Here is an 18,907-nt window from a genome sequence, read left to right as displayed (position 1 = left end):
TCTGCTGCTAAGGCAACTGCCTTCAGTCCCTGCCAATAGAAATAAAATAGCAAACAGTCAAATAGGCATGTTGGAGATGGGTTTGGTGTATTAGGGTTGAGGGGACCTGCATAGCTGATAGTTACCTAATGTATGACCAGGCCATAGGTTGATAGAGGTTGATAGGCCAGTTTGGTGTTTAAATTTCAAAAGCCCACTTTGTAGGTGAAGGCCTTCATAAACAACCCTCTCCAGCAAGTTGATTGAGGTTTCTGCAACAAAGTGCTAGCTATGTGCAAGGAAGGAGAGTCAACTCGCTCCAGCAGAAGCGCCAGACAGAAATGACTGTAGCTGAGATCGAAGTGCTGGCATTATTTCAAGTAGGTAAGGGCCTTGGGTCAAGTGCCTAAGAATGAATCATAGGGCACATAAGGTCTGTGTTATAAAACAATCATGTGATGTTGGACCCAGAAGTATGTGTGTGTGACTGTAAGGTGGCAAAAACAAAAACGTGAAAGTTGCCCATGGATTGTAACTTAAAGGGTTGTGGGCTGAGTTTACTATACACCGCACAACTAGACCCTAACAGTGTCAGTCCCTAGTAGTAGGAAAAGAGTAACAATATCAAGTTTTACCACATCTAGGTACCAGAGCAGTGACAATTGAGGTACAAGCCATCTGAGGCAGTGCTTTACACCGTTAAAATGTTTGCCTCAGTGGTTATCCTAGCTGTGGACTTATGACTGATTCTAGAATGGCTGATTGGGGAGCTGCTGCTCTTTATGCAAGAGTGGTTTTACATGGTCTGGACAGGATTTGTTGGTGGAATTGATATTCAGCTCTGGATTCTACACAGTTGGGTACAAGGATGAGAGGCACTCCTTGGTTTCATCAATGCTTGTGATTGTATGCATCTTCCCCTTATATGTGATGATAATGTTGTATTTGATGTTGAAAGGTCTGAATGTAGGGCTTCCGTTCTCAATTGAACTGTTGAGGGTTAGAGGTCTGTGAACAGCTGGTACCGATTCCCCTGAAACTGGAAGAAACTATCCCCCTGAGTTTCCTTCAAAATTAGTGGAGCTTTATCAATGCATCCCTTGTCGTGGGGGGACTTTTCTCTGGTTAGGGCCCTGTGGACTCTAACTCCATCTACGCTCTGGAGATTCCCAGTACAAGCTCTTGGCATATTGCATCACTCTTAACTGAAGATAAGTGATATTCTTACACACCTCGGACCCCAAGGTTGGCTTTGTGAGCCTGTTTTTTGTTTTTACCTCTTCTAGCTTGTAACGGGGGGGGTCTAGAGTTCTAGCTTGAGGTTATAGATTTCCTCCTCCTGTCCCTCAAGCATGGAGGTCATCCAGCTGTAAAGTGTAGAGCCCCAACTTATTTGGTTGGGCCAGGTTGTCTAGAGAGTTGGTGCTGGTCTTGCTGTGGGCTGGGCTGCTGCCTGCCATTTTTGTGGGATGCGCTGGACAAGGTCCCTTCTCGCCTATTTGCCGTTGCAGCATTTTAGACTTTGGCTAGTTAGGCCCATAGTCTGCAACGGTTAGTGTTCGTGGAGTAGTGGTGGCTCTATAGCACTTAATTGGAACCTGAATTTTTTATTTTTTTGGATGGTTTTAACCATCATTTAGACCAGGGATATGCAATTAGTGGACCTCCAGCTGTTGCAGAACTTCAAGTCCCATGAGGCATAGCCACACTCTGACAGCCACAAGCATGACACCCAGGGGCAGAGGCATGATGGGCCTTGTAGTTTTGCAACAGCTGGAGATCCGCTAAATGCACAGCTTCCAAAAATTATCTTTTGGTTTCAGCCTGAGCCATTCTTAATTTTTTATTTATTTTTTTCAACTGAAAAAAAGATCAGATTTCCCTGCCTCCATGCCATCAATACTGTATTTGTACATATCTGTAATATAAGACTCCTGGTCATTATATAGGCCAGCTCTCTGGGCACCATATACTTACATTTGTTGGGTGGTAGTTTGCGAGTTCTTTCTTCAATGCTCCACACAATTCACTTGGGATTGGGACAGGCATGAAAAATTTTATCAGTGTATAGCGAACTTGTACACATAAAGAGTTAACTTCCCAGAATGTCTTTGGCATGTAACCCACCCACTAACAGGGAGAATGTGAAGGTTCTATGCAGTGTTCTGCTTCAAACCTAGGACCCTATTGCCACAGTGCAAGCCCCTAAAACACTGTGCTGCCCACTGCATTTGTAATTGTGATTTTCTGCAATTTTTCTCTTATTATTGACACTAAAGCCCCATACACACTATCAGTTTTTCTGCTGAGTTTTTCCTTCAGATTTACCAAAACCATATAATATGAGGGCAAACCTTAGGAGTTTCAATGTGTATGCAACCAGGCATACTGATAGTGTGTATGGGGCTTTAGAGTTTCCTATAAGTATTAACAGCCATTGAGTGAAAATTCTTGGCATTCCTAGCAATGATCTGCACTGAAGTTTGTTCCTGAGGTGCAGGGGTGCTGCATGTCTAAAATGATTTTGGGACAGAGTGATCAAATGTCAAACCCTCCTACTCTTACTAAACACAAATCCATGAATTTGCATAGTGCCTATACAACAAAAGCACCTGCAGTTAACTAAACGTTTTGTAATGTGTAATAGACCTGGAGGTGATTTTCTTTTTTTCTTTTCTGAATAAAAACTGGGTTTCACTTTATAATGGAGTGGGAAACCTAAGTGCTGTTTTCTAACTAGATTCACTTGGCTAGAGTTTAGCTGTTCCAGCTTTGGCTAGACTCCATGATATGCCCTTCAAATTGCATAAACTCCTCTCCAATAGCTCAACAATGGAAGCTCTGTGGTGAGATCAAGGCTCGCTTGTTTCATCGTGTCTTAGTCAGTCGTTTCAAATGAAAGTAAAGACAAATTGAAATGGGCTGTGTCATTCTGCAGCTGCCATGGTGGAATAATAGACCAATTCCATTCACTCGCTGATGAAGACCAAACAAATGACTTTTTCTCTTTAGAAATAGCTGCTGCTGACATCATACGTTTCAGTTGGTGACAAAACGCTAAAGTAAACAGCGTGTGTTAAATGACACTGACAAAGTTAGAGATTTAGCAAACCTTCTATAGCTATGAATGTGTGCTACAAACAGGGGATTTAGAGTATTCACTAAATGTGTATCAATGTGTTTTTTAAAAGGGAAAAAAAAAAGTTTGGACGCAAAATAAATATTACCAGCACACAGAGTGGTTATAGAAAATAATCACCCCTCACTCCACATTTTGTTGCTTTGCAGCCTGAAATGAAGATATCATTTTTGTTTTATCCAGCTGTATTTACTAATGTAACTTATAGCATCCACGTGAAAGACGTAACACCAACATGTCAGAAGAAGAAAATTAAGTTTTGCCTAGAATTCTACTTTAAAGAATGTTGTACTTCTGCCCATGCAGGCGGCACAGTTTATATATGCTCAGAGGCGGCTCTAGACTTTGCGAGGCCTTAGGCAAAACTTAGACATGAGGCCCCACTCATGCCCATAATGGGAAAAATAATATAGGTGAAACAAATTAACTGTATAAATGCATATATTAACAGCCTTAAATCCTATGAACTCAGTTTCTACAATTTTCTCTGACCAATTATTCTTTAATAAAATATCATTAAACATAGTATATCTCTATAGGATAAATGCAGCCTCACTGTGCCCCATCAAGTGCAGCCTCACTGTGCCCCCCTCAAGTGCAGCCTCACTGTGCCCCCCTCAAGTGCAGCCTCACTGTGCCCCCAAGTGCAGCCTCACTGTGCCCCCCTCAAGTGCAGCCACCGTGCCCCATCAAATGCCGCCAGGGAACAAATTACGTAAGCTGATCTAGAGTCACCGCCCACGTGATATTGTCTTTGAGCTCCCTGCAGTGCAATCTGGGTGTTGTAGTCTCTGCAGAGCACAGGCACCAGAGGGCCAAGTCTGCTGTCTGTGCTCAGTGCTGTGAAGAACTACAACTTCCTTCATGCACTGGGGCATCTGACTGGGGGAAAGACCAGGAGGACGGTGCCTCGGCGGTGGAGCCTGCTATTCGATGCAGCTGACCAGACTGAGCTGAGATGTCATCTCCTACCTCGTCCGCGGAGGCTCATTAGCTCAGTCAGACAGGCGGCACCAGCGTCAGTCTATGTGCAGCGCCCACCCGCCCGCTCACCCTGCCACCGGCTTGCTTGAAGTTGTGCACACACTTAGGGATATTTCCTTTTACTCACGAGGGACCCCACACACTGTCCTGTCAGGCAAATTAGGTGGTCGCAGCCCGCGAGGCCCTTGTGTGGGCGAGGCCTAAGGCAATCTCCTAATTTGTCTAATTAAAGAGCCGCCTCTGTATATGCTACTACAGAATAAAAAAAAGATGCTATTTCATTATGGGAGCTGAGGGCACCCTAGTGAGTTGTCTTACTAAACCTGGCAGCCTGTTTAATTGTCAGTCCATTTACACCTTCTGTCTTGGCTGTGTATGCTTACTAACAGTAGTAATGTGCCCCTTCAAATTGAATAATGCAGTGCAGTGTTTTGCATTCATCCAAACATGGCATTTTGTGTTTTATTCATGAGCATAAAAGCCTCTTAAGTTTACTAGTGTGATATAATCCATAAATTATTTGAATTGTTTGTGTAATAGGGTAGGTGTTGATCCGGATCAAGATCCGCCCCCAACTAATGACAGCTTCCAAGTCCTGCATGGAGTAAGTACCCAAATTCTTAATTTTTGTTGTTTCAATATAAGTTAAAACCTTCCCACAGGGCTGCTATTCGGAATCCCTGGACCCTGTACAGCCTACCCGAGGGTCCTGCAGAATGTTTTTACCTTAATGCAACAGATAGGATTGTTGTCTAATGACATCTATTGCCAGTGATATATTTGGACATGAATGATTTTCACAATGTGTATTTTATGGTGCTTGTAGGATGCTGGAGAAGCTGTTGAAAAGAGTCGCACACGACAGGAGAGCGCCTGGATTTTTCGGCTCTGGTATACTTTTGATCACAAGTATCTTTTTTGTCTGTTATGTTATTTCAGTTTTTGATTAAGGTGGACACCGTATATATCTTGCAATCTTGTCCATGATCCTTTGTTTGTTTATTTACACTAACTTTTTACATTTTCAGGACAAGCTTTTGAGGTGTTCAATTCTTCTAGGTCCAAGTAGTACTGATCTACACAAAGTTTTATAAAACTTTGTATATCAATACTACTTGAAACAAGAGTGAAAGAAGTCAACCCAATCTTCTACTCATAGGAGCAATACTATAGCCTCTATGAATGACCCAGGATCTATGAAAGGGTTCGGGTAGATAACTTGCAGCTCCGCACCTCTATTCAGACATCACACATCATACTAACTGTAAGTTATGACTCTTGTGCTGATTTTTTTATTTTTAGTTAAACTAAGATGTATAGGATAAGTTCACCTTTTAAAAAATAAATGCACATATTTTTGCAGGTAAAAAACTTGTTTTTTTTTTTTTTTTAATTGGGAGCCTGGAAAGCATCTGCTGATTGTGGGTGCTATGCAGGGCTCTTGCAGGCTCTGTGTGTAAGCTGTTTGGCTGTACATCTCACGGCCAAGTAGTTATACTTTAACAGAAAAGCTGCCAGACCTTGTAGTCATCTGTGAAGTGAGACGCTGGTGGGTGGAGCCCCGCATGGGCACATTCTTTGAAGATTCTCAGCGAGCAAATAACAAACATGTTATACTTAACTGCTCTGTTGCAGGGGATTTACATAGAGCATCCCAGATCCTCCTCTTCTCGGGTCCCTCTTCAGCTTTCCTGGCCCCTCCCTCCTATCGAGTGCCCCCATCACAAGCAGCTCGCTGTGGGGGCACCCAAGCCAAGTAGCAGCTCCCTGTGTCAATTCGGACATGGAGCCCGGCCCCACCCCCCCCCCCCTCTCTCTCTCCTGATTAGCTGACTGTCTTTGACAGCAGCAGGAGCCAATGGCGCTGCTGCTGTGTCTCAGCCAATCAGAAGGGAGAGACACTCGTGGACATTGCTGGAGAGAGATGGGGCTCAGGTAAGTATTAGGGGTGCTGAAGGAGGCTGCTGCACACTGCATGGTTTATATATTAATGCATAGAATGCATTAAGATTAAAAACCTTCTGACTTTACAACCACTTTAAACAAGGTAATTTTAGCACGTCACTGAATGCATTTACTTGTTGCCTGGAATAGCTCCTTATGTACATATACTTTAAATGGATCATTACATAACTATATAACTGTCTAAAATATGTCAGTTTTTCCTTAATGCCAAAAAAAAGTTATCTGAAGCCTATGCTGACACACAGTGGTCCTCCATTAACTACAACGCTGCCCAGCTGGTGTGGCTTGGTTGCCCGATGTTTTACAAGCCCACAAGTATATAATGTGAGTATATTACAGATTTTTATTTTTCTTGCTTTTCATCTCGCTCTCCTCTAACATTTATTGGGGCCTTTTCATGCTGATGTGTTTTTGTGCAGCTAAGAGGGTCTTTAGTCAGAAATTTTTTTATTAAGTCCAGCAGCAAATACTGTGATCAAGTACCTGTCAAAGCTAGTCACCCGCTCCCCCAAAAAAAAACTCCAATATAGGGAGAGGAGATTTGGATTAGGTTTGGGGTCAAGTTCCGCTTGAATGGCCCTTTACGCTTTTGACAGTAGATGATATTCAATATCTAGCAATACATTTTCTAGCAAGGTAATAAAGTTGGCAGACCATAATATAAACCTATGGTGGTTACAGTTCATCATCAAAGGCTCCAAGCAGACGTACCAGTGGATCTGAAGGTACAGTAATTTGGGAAGATAATGCCATGGTTTGCAAAGCCTTGATCCAATATCTGTAAACTTCGGACAGCCCCATAAGGTTTATGGAATATGTCCTTTGCATTTAGGGCAGATAGGTGTATCTCTCTTATCCCACATAAACAGCTGCTTTTTTAGGGGTTCTGATGAAGAGCTAGACCTGATGAAGTATAAATAATTGGGTAAGTTAATGGGAGGCCGACACCTAAATTAGGGGTTCAAATTCTAGGGCCATATCCCATTGTTCACCACTAATCTCATCCTCTGACCAGGGTGCCCTACTTCTGAGGATAGCAGGATTTTGTATAGTGGAGTGCAGGGATGTATATATACGTGAAATCAATCCCTTCCACACAGCAGTTTGTATTACTTCTTTAAAAAAGGGGGAGTCCGTTTTGCTTAGGTTAGCAGAGTGCGACTGAGCTTGTACTGCATGCTGGATTTGTAAGTATTGGTAAAATTGCCTGTGGGACAGAAGGATTTCATAGCAGAATTACTCAAATTGCTTAAATGTTGCGTCTAAGTATAACTGGTCATGAAAACATACACCCTCCTTTTTTTTCTTTTTTTTTTTTTTTTTCAGCAATCATGAAATCCTTCCAATTTGGCCAGCTCTGGGTAACTAGGGTTATTCCATGTAAGAGTAGTTTTCAAAAGCCTTATCGTATATGGAGAGGTGTTTAGAGACCTATACTTGCCACGAGATTGGCAGTGGGCCAGTTAGGAGGAAGGGCGGTTAGAGCCATCTTTAAATGTGGCATTGCAGACAGGGCAGTATCTGAACTACCCGGTTACCCCCAACCAAGCCAATTGCTGGAATTGTGCCGCTAAAGTCAGTTCTTTCACTGCTTTCCTCCCTGTCTAGATGACCTTCTGATTTCTAGGGCATGCCCTCTAGTGCTTTTTTGACTTCCATTAGCTGCAGATTTGGTGAATTCGTTGACTTTTTCCGATCACTATTACTGCCCTATTGTACTGTACTATATAGGTATGGCTTTTAGTATTTGGCCGCTTCTGAGCCCTATAATGTGCCTTAAACAACTGTACCTTTGTTCTTGTATTATGCCCGCTCACAGTGCTTTTTGCCTCTTTTTCATTATATGTCCTTGAACACTTTAATAAACAAACAAATTATTAAAACTAAAAAGTACATTCTGGGGTGGGGGACAGCCAGCCCCCCTATCCATCCCATATTGCAGAGTCCATTATCGTAGTCTAGCCTACTTTTATTTATTTATTTATTTTTTTAGATATTAAATCCCTGAATTGGGAATCTATATGTGAGAACCATTTCTTAGTAATTCAAATAGGAGGATTGTGGAAAATTACACAAGAGCTGCGGTGCCCAGATCATTTTAATTAAGTTAACTTTTCCTACCACAGAGAGGAGAAGCTTACTCTAGCTAGGACACTATACTCTGTCTATCCAGTAGGGGAACTAAATTAAATTTAAGGTATTGTCAGGAAAGGGGATCCAGAGGCATGATGACAGGTTTGTTCCAGTTGATAGATTTGAGGATTTTTCTGGTTTTACTATCGGCCTGCAAAGAACCAGGGGTGTCACCCAGATATAGTAGGGTGTCGTCAGCATAAAGGGATACTTTCACCTCGGTTATGTCTCAACGGAAGCCAACTATATCTGCAGATAGTATGGACCATGATCACCAGGGTTTGACTGCCAGGGCAAATAGGAGGAGCGACAAAGGGAACCACTTCCGAGTGCCCCAGTGCAGGTGGGAGGTTGCAAAGAGATCACTATTAATACAGAGTCTAGCCCTAGTGGCAGGAATAAAATATGTGCACCCAGTTAATACATTTATTCCCCAGACCAAATCTAGATCGCACTTCCCTGAGGTAATGCCACTCAGCGCTGTCAAAGGCCTTGGCAGCATCTAAGGAGAGAATGGTCCTGCCCCCTGGGTTGTCCACCAGCATTTGTATGTTGAGAAAAGGAACCTGATGATGATCGCTGTTTATCTAGATGGAATAAACCTTGATTGATCCTCATGAATCAGTTTGCCTATAACCTTAGTCTGGTGGCCAGGACTCAAGCTAGAGCTTAACAATCATATTCAATAAAAAAAAAAAATGGGACTATGAGTCCTGGAAGAAGTTTGTCTATCCCTGGTTTTGAGAGGACAATAATAATCGCTTCCTGCATAGAGGCCAATAGTTTGCCAGTATCTGCTACCTCATGCAACACCTGCAATAGGGAGGGTAGGAGTACGTTCCCATGTTTTGTATACACCTCAGAAGGGAGACCATCAAAGCTCAGGGATTTATTTGTGGGGGACCCTGCTAAAGCCTCTGTGACCTATTCGATCATGATAGAGTTAAGCATAGCTAGTTGCCTAGTAACTAGGACCTAGTGAGCTTAGGGAAGGCACAAACCTCTAAGAATGGCGATAATTTGGTAGATGTAGTAGTGAGCTTGGAAGCACACAACATTGTAAAACTGATGAAGTGTAGTTGGTATGGTCCACTTGGGAGGTATATATAGGTCTCTAGTACTCGAGCCGATAGCATTTATAGAAGGAGCTTCTTGTTGTGCTCTGGCCACCAAGGCCAGTAGATGGGCAGTATTCTCCTCCACCTCAAAATAACACTATTGTAAAAAGTAATGTTTCCTTTTAGCAGCAGGTAGGACCACCAAGTTCTATAGAGACTCCAACCACCTGTTTTGAGTGATAGGGTTAGGATCAGCAACTAGACTAGCCTTTCTGCTCTGTAGCTCCAATCTGACCCTCCTTAGATTCCTTCGATTTATATTTGACAGCCGTTATCTCTATAATAAGAAGCCCCCTTGGATAGTGGTCTCATACTATAGCTGCTGAGGCCGTCCCACATTCTGCATAGAAATGTGGGACGGGTCCCTTGGAAAATGGTTAGCCAGAACGGATTTACCTTCCACAAGGGGTGCATGGGGGGGACCAGGTATTGACAATCTTGCCCAAATTGTGGCGTGATCAGGCATAAGTCTAGGTTCATATGCAGAGCCCTCAACAAAGGGTAGTATGACAGAGTTACCAAGTCCTAGATCTATTCCTGACAAACCATTATGGGATGCTGAATGACAGGAATAACGTTTCTAGCTCTCGTATCTCCCTCCGCACATCTTTGAGACCAAGTTGATTTAAAAAGTGTATTTTGCAAGGAAGGGGGTTCACGCCCTTGTTAGCAATGGAGATCTTATCCAAAGCTGGGTTTAGATGATTATTAAAATCTCCTAGCGCATAAATTGTGCTAGATGTTTTAGGGTCTCAGTGGGGAAGGGTGGAGGGATGTACAAAGCAGCAAGCCCTCAGCTAATTTAAAGCAAAGCTGTTGAGTAACTAAAGTAGTTAAACTCATATTTGAAATTGAAAGCATGTATTTTAGATATCTATTGAAACTGCTTTAAAGCACCAAAACCCAAGAATTCTGTTCAATGTGCAGCTTTAGGTTTGAACATTGTCAGGTTTGTATTGCTATCCTTGTCCAAGCAGGTGAAATTGATTGTTGTCACCAGGCCAGAAAGTGATGGGGAAATACAGAATTTTACAAACCGCAATGGTTGCTGAGGTAACCTATTTCATATGGGACGCCTGTTCTGGTTACACCTGTCTAAGATTACTTTTTGAATATTCCCTTTCATTTGGTGTTGTATCTCCTGAACAGGAATTGAACTCTCCCAAATGGGACATAGACACAAAATAAAAACCTGATAGTGGTTTTAATCATTCCCTACTAAATAAAAAACTATTAAAAGTTTGGATAGAGAGATACTTTGAGCATAGAACCTCGGGCACTAGCCTTCCTGACCAAGGGGGGTGCTTTTATGGTTCTCAACTAAATACATTTTGAGGAGATTGAATGCTGGCCCCAGAGAGGAAAAAAGGGTTACCAAGTAATAAGGGAGGCTTAACGTATTTCATGGGAAGAGGGCACTTATACTCAGTTGTGTGCAATGGGATATAGATGACAATGTATTTCATTTCAGATCAGTAAAAAAACTCAGCATATTTTACTCCCGTGTGCAACTGGCCTTTGTGGTTACTACCAGGCTGGACAGTCTTTTCGGTCAGTTATAAGGGAGCTAAATGTAAAGTATCTCCATAAAGAATGTTTACATGTGGAAAAGGCAGCATTTGGTACTTGGACTTCACATGCATATTTCAAATAAAATATTAAGAGCCCCTCAGGTAAATGCCCCAGTCGTAGATTTGTGTACACACTTTAATGTTGATTCTACACACTAACATGAGCACTGTGAAACCTCATCTGCGGGCTGGCTGAGGATTCTGTACATAATCTATTTTTAAATTTGTAGAAATTGACTAACGCATTATGTGTCTTTATGCTTTCAATGTAGAATTCAGAACAGCTGAGAGAAGATGATGCAGATTTCATTCTTAATGATGGTGACCTCACATTGACTTACGGAGACACCACCATCACAGCTAATGGGTCTTCAGGCTCTCACACGGCCACCACAAGCCTAGATGGCAGAAGAACAAAAAGCAGTTCAGAAGAAGCACTGGAACGTGAACTTGGAGGAGACTATGAAATTACCAATAGAGGAACACGGCTAGTATTTCCTCTTGAAGAGAATGCATAACCTAGAGAGGCGATGGCTATGAAGGAAAGATGTATGACCAAGTATGGTACCGGAGCATCTCAGGCCCCAGTGTGGTGAAGAGTTGGGTGCAGTTCACACACTAGAAACATAACCATTCTTGTGGTACTGAAAGTGGAAATTTAAAAGATGACCTTCTTTTCTTATCAAATGTGACAACTGCATCTTTTTTTAGGTATGGCGCACAAATTGCACACATAACTTTGCTGCGGCCTTCTCCTTGCTTGTTCCCATGTGTCCTAGTGAAAAAACCCAAATTTTGTTATGTGCTGAACAATGAGGGAGATGTGACTGCTCTTACCCTCTGCTGTTGATGCAACAACTTTTATTTGTAGCAAGGAGCAACCTCTTTTGGAAAGTGCCTGCTGTTTAAAGATCAAGTGGTGATGTTATGGCATCTGGAAGAAGTGTTAATCCATTTTTTACCATTCCTGTAAAGTATAATATATAGATGCTGAAATGCATGACAAGGACAGTTTACTTAATAAGAGTATTTTTTTTATGGTTTTGTAAATTTTAGGTTAATGTGCGTTCAGTGCGTAAGCATGGCTGATAATGTGGTTCGCTGATATATTAGACTTTCATGTTTATGTCTTAGGCTAAAAAAAATACAATGTACATTTACATGTTTAGTGTTACTCCTTTGTTACAGCACTGATTCCCTCCAGCAAAAAGATACTACATGTTTGCTGACCTCTTGGTTACATCAGATTGTTCCATTTTCTGTGCTGTCTGCTGGGAAGTTTATACATTTTAAATCTATGTAAAAATTGACTATACTGTAGTCAAAGTTTGTGCAGGTTTTTTTTAACGCAACCTCCAAGACTGTAAAATAGTGAACATTCAAATGCACTAGGAAGTTTGTGCTGACCAATGTGCTTTATGGCTGGATTAAAACAGACATGAACAAAGTATACTTTATAATTCAGTGCTGAATGGGCAGCACAATTTTATCTACAAGCGCGTTGAGACCCTATAGGGTAAAGGACCGCGCTATACCACAGGTGAACACCAGTGGCAAAAAGCCCCCTGAAGCAATTCTGTTCACATAGGTAGCGCTATACAAGTCACTCATTCATTCATTCTTTCACAATTTTATGTGTTCTGCTTTTGTATGCATTTAACTGCATTTCCCATTTATTTGTATGGAGTTGTATGCGTGCATGTGCTTTTTTGGGTGATTCGGAATCATTATGTAAATGAAATCTTTTAGGGCTATAATTCTATATATTTAAAAATCTGCTTTTGACAAATTAAAGGCAGGGTGAGAGTGAAAAACAGAAAAAATGCTGACGATTTTACTTTGATGGCCATCTCCAATCTAAATTGGTAAGTCGTACATCAGCTTAGTGTAGAGGTCAATGGGGAGAGTCTTCTATCAAACAATGACAAGTGTATTGTTTAATAAGAATAGATTACCTATTTTACTAGTATGCTTAAGCTTAGAACACACTAAGTTTTATTTTTTTATTTTATTTTTTTCAACCCAGCGGGCTGAACGAAAAACCTGACTGCTCAGGTTAGAACCGCTGTACTAACAATGCAATGCTGTTGTGTTCTGACAGGGCCCCTCCCCCACTAGAACACTCGGGTCAGCTCGCTCTCAGCCATTGGCAGACCCTTTGATCAGGAGCCTTCAACAGAAGCCATCTGAACTGCAGCACACATGGGCCACATGTCGGCCACTTTCTATTGAACTGGCCGATGCTGCCTGAAATTAGCCCATGTGTACTAGGCTTTAGTGTTGAGATATTCCACAGTGCATTGTACATAAAAACATACAACCATCATGTCATCTCCTGTCCATAAAACGTAATGATGCCACCCCATTTATACATAGACAAACTACAACAAATTAAGGTGGAAATTGATTACTACTAGTTCTCTGAAAACTGTTATGCAGTGAGAATTACATACTCCATGCAGATAATACATATTGAAGGGTGATTATATATGTACAGTATACAGGATGTAAATACTTATGTTTGTCCTTTTTTTTTTTTTTTTTTTTCAACCTGTTTTCTTGGGTCACATGATCATTGTTCCTGTTACCAGTGCAACACTGTCCTGGTCGGGGCGAAGCTAAACTACAGAGTATCATATGTCCTGTGACATCGTTTTAGCTTTTATGCTCCCTCCCCTTCCATACTTTTCAGACAGAAGTGCGATGTCATTCAATAATCTTAGCCATCAAGGGGGCAGAGCACATGCCTGACTGATGGCTCACTCTGTTCTGAATGGCTTGGAAGGGAGGGTGTGTAATAGCTAAACACTGTACCATCAATGGGGGGAAAAAGGTAATCTAAGAGGTGCTGGGAAATTGATATGAGTTTAAGCACAATAGTGAGAGAGAAAAAAAAACATTTGAAGAGCTCACCGACTCAGGTTAGGCTGCTCACAACAGGCAAGTCTACCTTACTGCGAGTTCTCCAGCAGGTTACCAGGAAAAGACATTCATACATGAAAAGAGTACAAGACCAAAAAAATAGAGAATCCAAATTCTTTTATTAATGATGTGTTTAAAGATCGCCAACGTGTTTCAGAGGTCAAAGGAGCTCCCCCTTCATCATAGCTTCAGTTAAGACTTAGACTTACTTTAACCACATGCGTACCACGTTCCGTACATATACTGCAGCAGGGTGGCCGCTCTGCACCAGATCACATACCTAGCACATGATCTGACACTTCTGGGTCTGGGGCACACGCATGCTGCCGGGCCATTCCCGCTATAATTATACAAAGCAGGAGAGGATCATCGGGTACAGCGGACTCAATGTCTGCCAGCACCCGCCGATGCTTTGGTACACAGGCAGAACAGCAGTCTGTACATAGACTGTACAGTCTATGTAAACAAAACAGATTGCCGTTCTGTCAGTACGGAAGGCATGGATCCTGTGTTCATGTAAAGCAGGAACACTGATCCATGCATTTCACTGGTAAAAGCACCTCCTCCACTACACTGAATCAGACTGCACACATTTAACCCTTTGATTGCCCTGATGTTAACCTTCCCAGCCAGTGACGGTGCATTTATTTATTTATTTTAGCTCTGATCACTGTATTGGTGTCCCCCCCCAAAAAGTGTCGGTGTCCGATTTTGTCTGCCGCAATATCGCAGTCCCACTATAAGTCGCTGATCGCCGCCATTACTCGTAAAAAATATCCCATAGTATGTAGACTATATAACTTTTTGCACAAACCAATCAATATAAGCTTATTCAAATTTTTTTTTTTTTTACCAAAAATATGTATCAGAATACATATTGGCCTAACTAGATGAAGTAAAAAAATTTTTTTTTTTTTATTGGGTATGTTTTATAGCAGAAAGTAAAAAGTATTGTGTTTTTTTGTTTTGTTTGTTTTTTTTCAAAATTGTTGGAATTTTTTTGTTTTTATTTTTTTGCGCAAAAAATAAAACCAGCAGGAGGTGATCAAATACCACCAACAGAAAGCTCTATTTGTGGGGAAAAGGGACATACAATTTATTTGGGTAAAAGCGCAATTGTCAAAGTAACACAGTGCCGTATTGCAAAAAATGGCTCGGTTATGAAAGGGGTTAAATCTTCTGGAGGTCAAGTGGTTAATGCTCGTTTTCCCAAAAGACTCCATATTGTCAAACCAAGACTGCATTTTGTTTGTCGGCACAAAACTGGGGGCTCTGACTGGGTTGTAGGTCTTACCCTATTGTTAGATGAGCTCAGATGTTCAGAAGAATCTAGTGTTGGTGTCAGACAAAATGAGAGAACATTTTGCATCTGGTTTCACACTTAATACCGATGCGGCTCCCAGCAAGGGTCCTGTGCATTCCTGTCAGCCTGAATTTTTGGCTGAATTCAGACCTGAAACTGACCAAAAGACACACACAGCTCCTGTGCAAATTTGCAGCGGAGATATGTAAACTGGCTCCATAGAAAGCCGGTCAAAATCTCCTGCTATTGCGAATTGGGTATGGGGGAACCCGCATTCCACTTCACAATGGTGTGAACCCAGTCCCTTCATATTATATGGTATATCATAACCACCAGAAAATTGTAAAAAAAAACCTGAAAGGGCTGCCAACATTTTCTTACTCTACAAAAGTGGAGTCTGACACTTTTGCTCTCACGTGGATGGCGGTAACTGCATGCTGTGCTCCAGTCCCCGTCCTCCCCAGCCTGTGCCCACTCCTGAGCAGTGTAGTGTCTGTAGGTATTTGTCACTGGCAGTAAAGGCATCTTTGCCATCATGTACCACTTCAGAAAATGCATTAAGGTTGTGCGATTAAAAATTCATGGCACTTCTGCACCCAAACTGTGGATTGTGAGTTACCACAACAAATGGATGTCTCAGGGTTTTTGGCTCAAGTTACTTAATTACTGTTTAGCATACCTTCAGTGGTTATTAAACAGTATAGTTTTATCTTTTTGTCAGAATTTCAGAAAATGTGGGGTAATTTTAGTGTATTTAAAAAATAAAAATAAAACAGATGAACAAAATTGGTAGATTCAACGTTTTAATTCTGCAGGTTTTTTTGCTGTGAGAAAATAAATGATTTGGTGGGGATCTTTTGAAACGTGAAAAAGTAGCAAAAATTGTCTGGCCATTTTGGTGCTAGTTCACACTTATGCGAATTCTATGCGGATGTGATCTGAAAAGCATAGATTCACATGTCCTCTAAAAAATAAATATAAAAAGCATTATTTCCAATGAAGGCTGTTCACATACATTCAGTTCGAATTTAATCTGGTTCAAAAAAGGATCCTGTGTGAGTTTAGTGTGGTTCTAGTTTCAGCTCCATAGACTTCTATGGGACTGAAGTGAAATCGCAGTCTAAATTTCACATTACTGCAATTATTATTTTTTTTTATTTCCCCCTAGATTTCTAGAAATAAAATTTGCAGATGTGACCACTCCCCTCACAAATTTACACGAAATTTGCATTAATATTTTGCACATGGCAAGCATAATTAGCAATGTGAATTTGTAATGTGTACCACTTTAAATTCACACCAAACAAAAAAGTGTGAACAGGCACTAAAGAAAAGGGGGGTGGCCTGGTAGCTAAAGGCCAGTCTTGCAATGCAACCCCTTCAGTTTTCATTAGATTGCCTATAATGATTTGATTGGCAGCAGCGGGAGCCAATGGCTGTGCTCCTATCAATTTATCCAGTCAGGACCCGAGACACCGGCTGGAGCTGGTGTGCTCATCCCCATCGCTGGAAAGACCGGTTTCAGGTAAGTAAAAGAGGGGCTGCTGCATCACAGGCGGTTTTTCGAATGCATTAAGGTGAAAAACCTTGAGGGTTTACAACCTCCTTAAGGCCGCATGCACACTGTATATTCTCCCTGATGGCTTTTCTCTTACGGGAGTTTAGCACCAAAAAAATAACAGGCCAGAACGTTCCTCTTATTCTGGCCATTAGAATGTATTAATGCATGAACATGCCTAATTTGCCCATTCATGTGCTTTTTAGGCTCAAAAGCTCCTCTCCTGAATGTAACTTTGGGTTTTTTTTTTTTTTTGTTTCTTAATGCCCCTGCCTCTAAACTACTGTAAATGCATATGTATGCGTGAACGCCTAGGTTAACAGGAAGGGGCATTTAGAGGAAGAAAAAAAAAGCTGAAACGCCTGAAAAATAGGCGTTTTTGAGCTGCAGTGTGCATGAGCCCTAATAGTGTCTAGTATCTAGGAGTTTGGATGTCAGTCTTTATGATTTGCATGCCGGCCTAGCTAGAGGATATTGAAGCTGGGATATCCAGGGGATTGTTCTTTTCAGAAGGTGGTCAACCATAGCGGCTCTTACAGCGCAGGTCTCTTTTATGACGATTTATTGACCCATATGTAAACTCACTTAGCAAACACTACTTGTCTCTATTAATGTAACAATATTTGACTGTGGATGTATGTGTGAAGCATGCAAAAAGCATAAACTGAAGATTCACAAATTACTTCCTCTTTGGAAATAAGTTGTTCCCATGTTAAATCTTCTTTGATATTAAGAAATGTTTTTTTGGTCTCCATTAATTTGCACAATATTTCTGAAAGATGTAAATCTAAAATATTAAATATCTTCTGTTGCATATAAAAAAAGTTATAACATTAGATGCCTTGTATTAGTGTTGTACAATGTATGAGATCTGTTCAGCTGGCTAAAGACTGCTGATACAGTTTGAACCTAGAAGTTCCTTGTGTTGCGTCCAGATTGTTCTGGAGTCCACAATCAAGACAGAAAGTTTGTAAGTACCTTCCTACAGGACCCCATTATTCTTATTGTGGGCACACTAGGAGCATGGTCTCTCTTAGCTATTAACAAAATTGATACAAGGAGGTTCCAAACTGTATAAAGTCTAATAGTAAGTGCAAAAATTCAACAGTGCAATGTACATCATTATATTAAACACAACCCTTACATCACAACACTCCATTATTCTAGTTTTGGGTGCACTATAAGTATAGTCTTTCTCAGTACCTAACAAAATTAATACACAGAGGTTACAAACAGACCCGTAATCTGTATTCTCTCTGAGTGCAAAAACTTTAACAGGCATGTATGTCATGATGTTAAATTCACCCTTGCATCACTGGCTTGTAGTATTAACAAATATGTATATTTAGTAAGCAATAATTCCCCATTTCATTTGTGTTATATATCTGTCATGCTTTCAATCTTTTCACTGATTCAGCATTTATGATGTAATATGCACTTTATTGTATATATGTTGGGACTAGTGATAAGAAAATTTAACAACCTGGCTGAATAAATTGCTGAAATATGATTTCCCTTTGTGTATTTACATGGCCTGTCTGTATTCATTTACCATATTGATCACCATTTAAAATACCTAATGAAGTATTGTCTTCCATTTGTCTTCCACTTAACATGATGTGGGTATAATATAAAAATTGCATTGATCTGGTTAGAGATGATGCCTTTAAAGTGGTTGTAAAGGCTGAAGTATTTTACCTTTTTATGCATGAAGGTAAAAACCTTCACTATGCAGGTGCCCTGTCTGCTGTCTCTGAGAAGACCAACTGGATTCCATCTGACGGGATCCCGGAAAGCAGAGGTGGTGCTCTGCATGAAGGCTCCTCCAGCAGTTAGTTTTTTTTTTTTTTTTTTTTTTAGCTTTGTATCATTGTTTTTACACACTGGGGAGCATTTCTACTTTTACATGTCTGGCCTGGATGTTTAATCATTGTGAGCCTGTTCAAACTGCAAAATGGGGTAGACACTTGTCGCAGTGTGCCTGGGTGATTGAAGGAAAGCAGAAACCATGAGGATTCTCATGATAAAGCTGTCTATGACCACTGTTTAAACACTTAAGGACCGGAAAGGTTTTACCCCCTTAATGACCAGGCCATTTTTTGCAATTTGGCACTGCGCGGTTTTACTTAGTAATTGCACGGTCGTACCCAAACGTAATTTGCGTCCTCTCCCCCCCACAAATAGAGCTTTCTTTTGGTGGTATTTAATCACCACTAGGATTATACATTTTTGTTA

The 18,907-nt window shown here is 41.1% G+C and overlaps 1 protein-coding gene across 2 annotated transcripts in view; it reads left to right on the top strand.

Moving 5' to 3' along the window:
* SLC9A7 (solute carrier family 9 member A7) overlaps positions 1–18,182 on the top strand; it is a 134,735-nt gene extending 116,553 nt beyond the window's left edge. For both annotated transcript variants that reach the window (XM_077482799.1, XM_077482800.1), the window contains 4 exons: positions 4,643–4,706; positions 4,929–5,011; positions 6,286–6,391; positions 11,162–18,182. In XM_077482799.1, the coding sequence (XP_077338925.1) occupies positions 4,643–4,706; positions 4,929–5,011; positions 6,286–6,391; positions 11,162–11,407 (499 nt within the window). In that variant the 3' untranslated portion in view covers positions 11,408–18,182. The remainder of the gene's footprint in view (positions 1–4,642; positions 4,707–4,928; positions 5,012–6,285; positions 6,392–11,161) is intronic.
* Positions 18,183–18,907: the final 725 nt, after the last annotated feature.

This window comes from Lithobates pipiens, unplaced genomic scaffold (assembly GCF_037356315.1).
Source record: "Lithobates pipiens isolate NorthernLeopardFrog02 unplaced genomic scaffold, aLitPip1_a1.2 Scaffold_16, whole genome shotgun sequence".
Lineage (NCBI taxonomy): Eukaryota > Metazoa > Chordata > Amphibia > Anura > Ranidae > Lithobates > Lithobates pipiens.
Note: the sequence above shows the minus strand (reverse complement) of the source record. Positions and strands in the feature narration are given on the sequence as shown.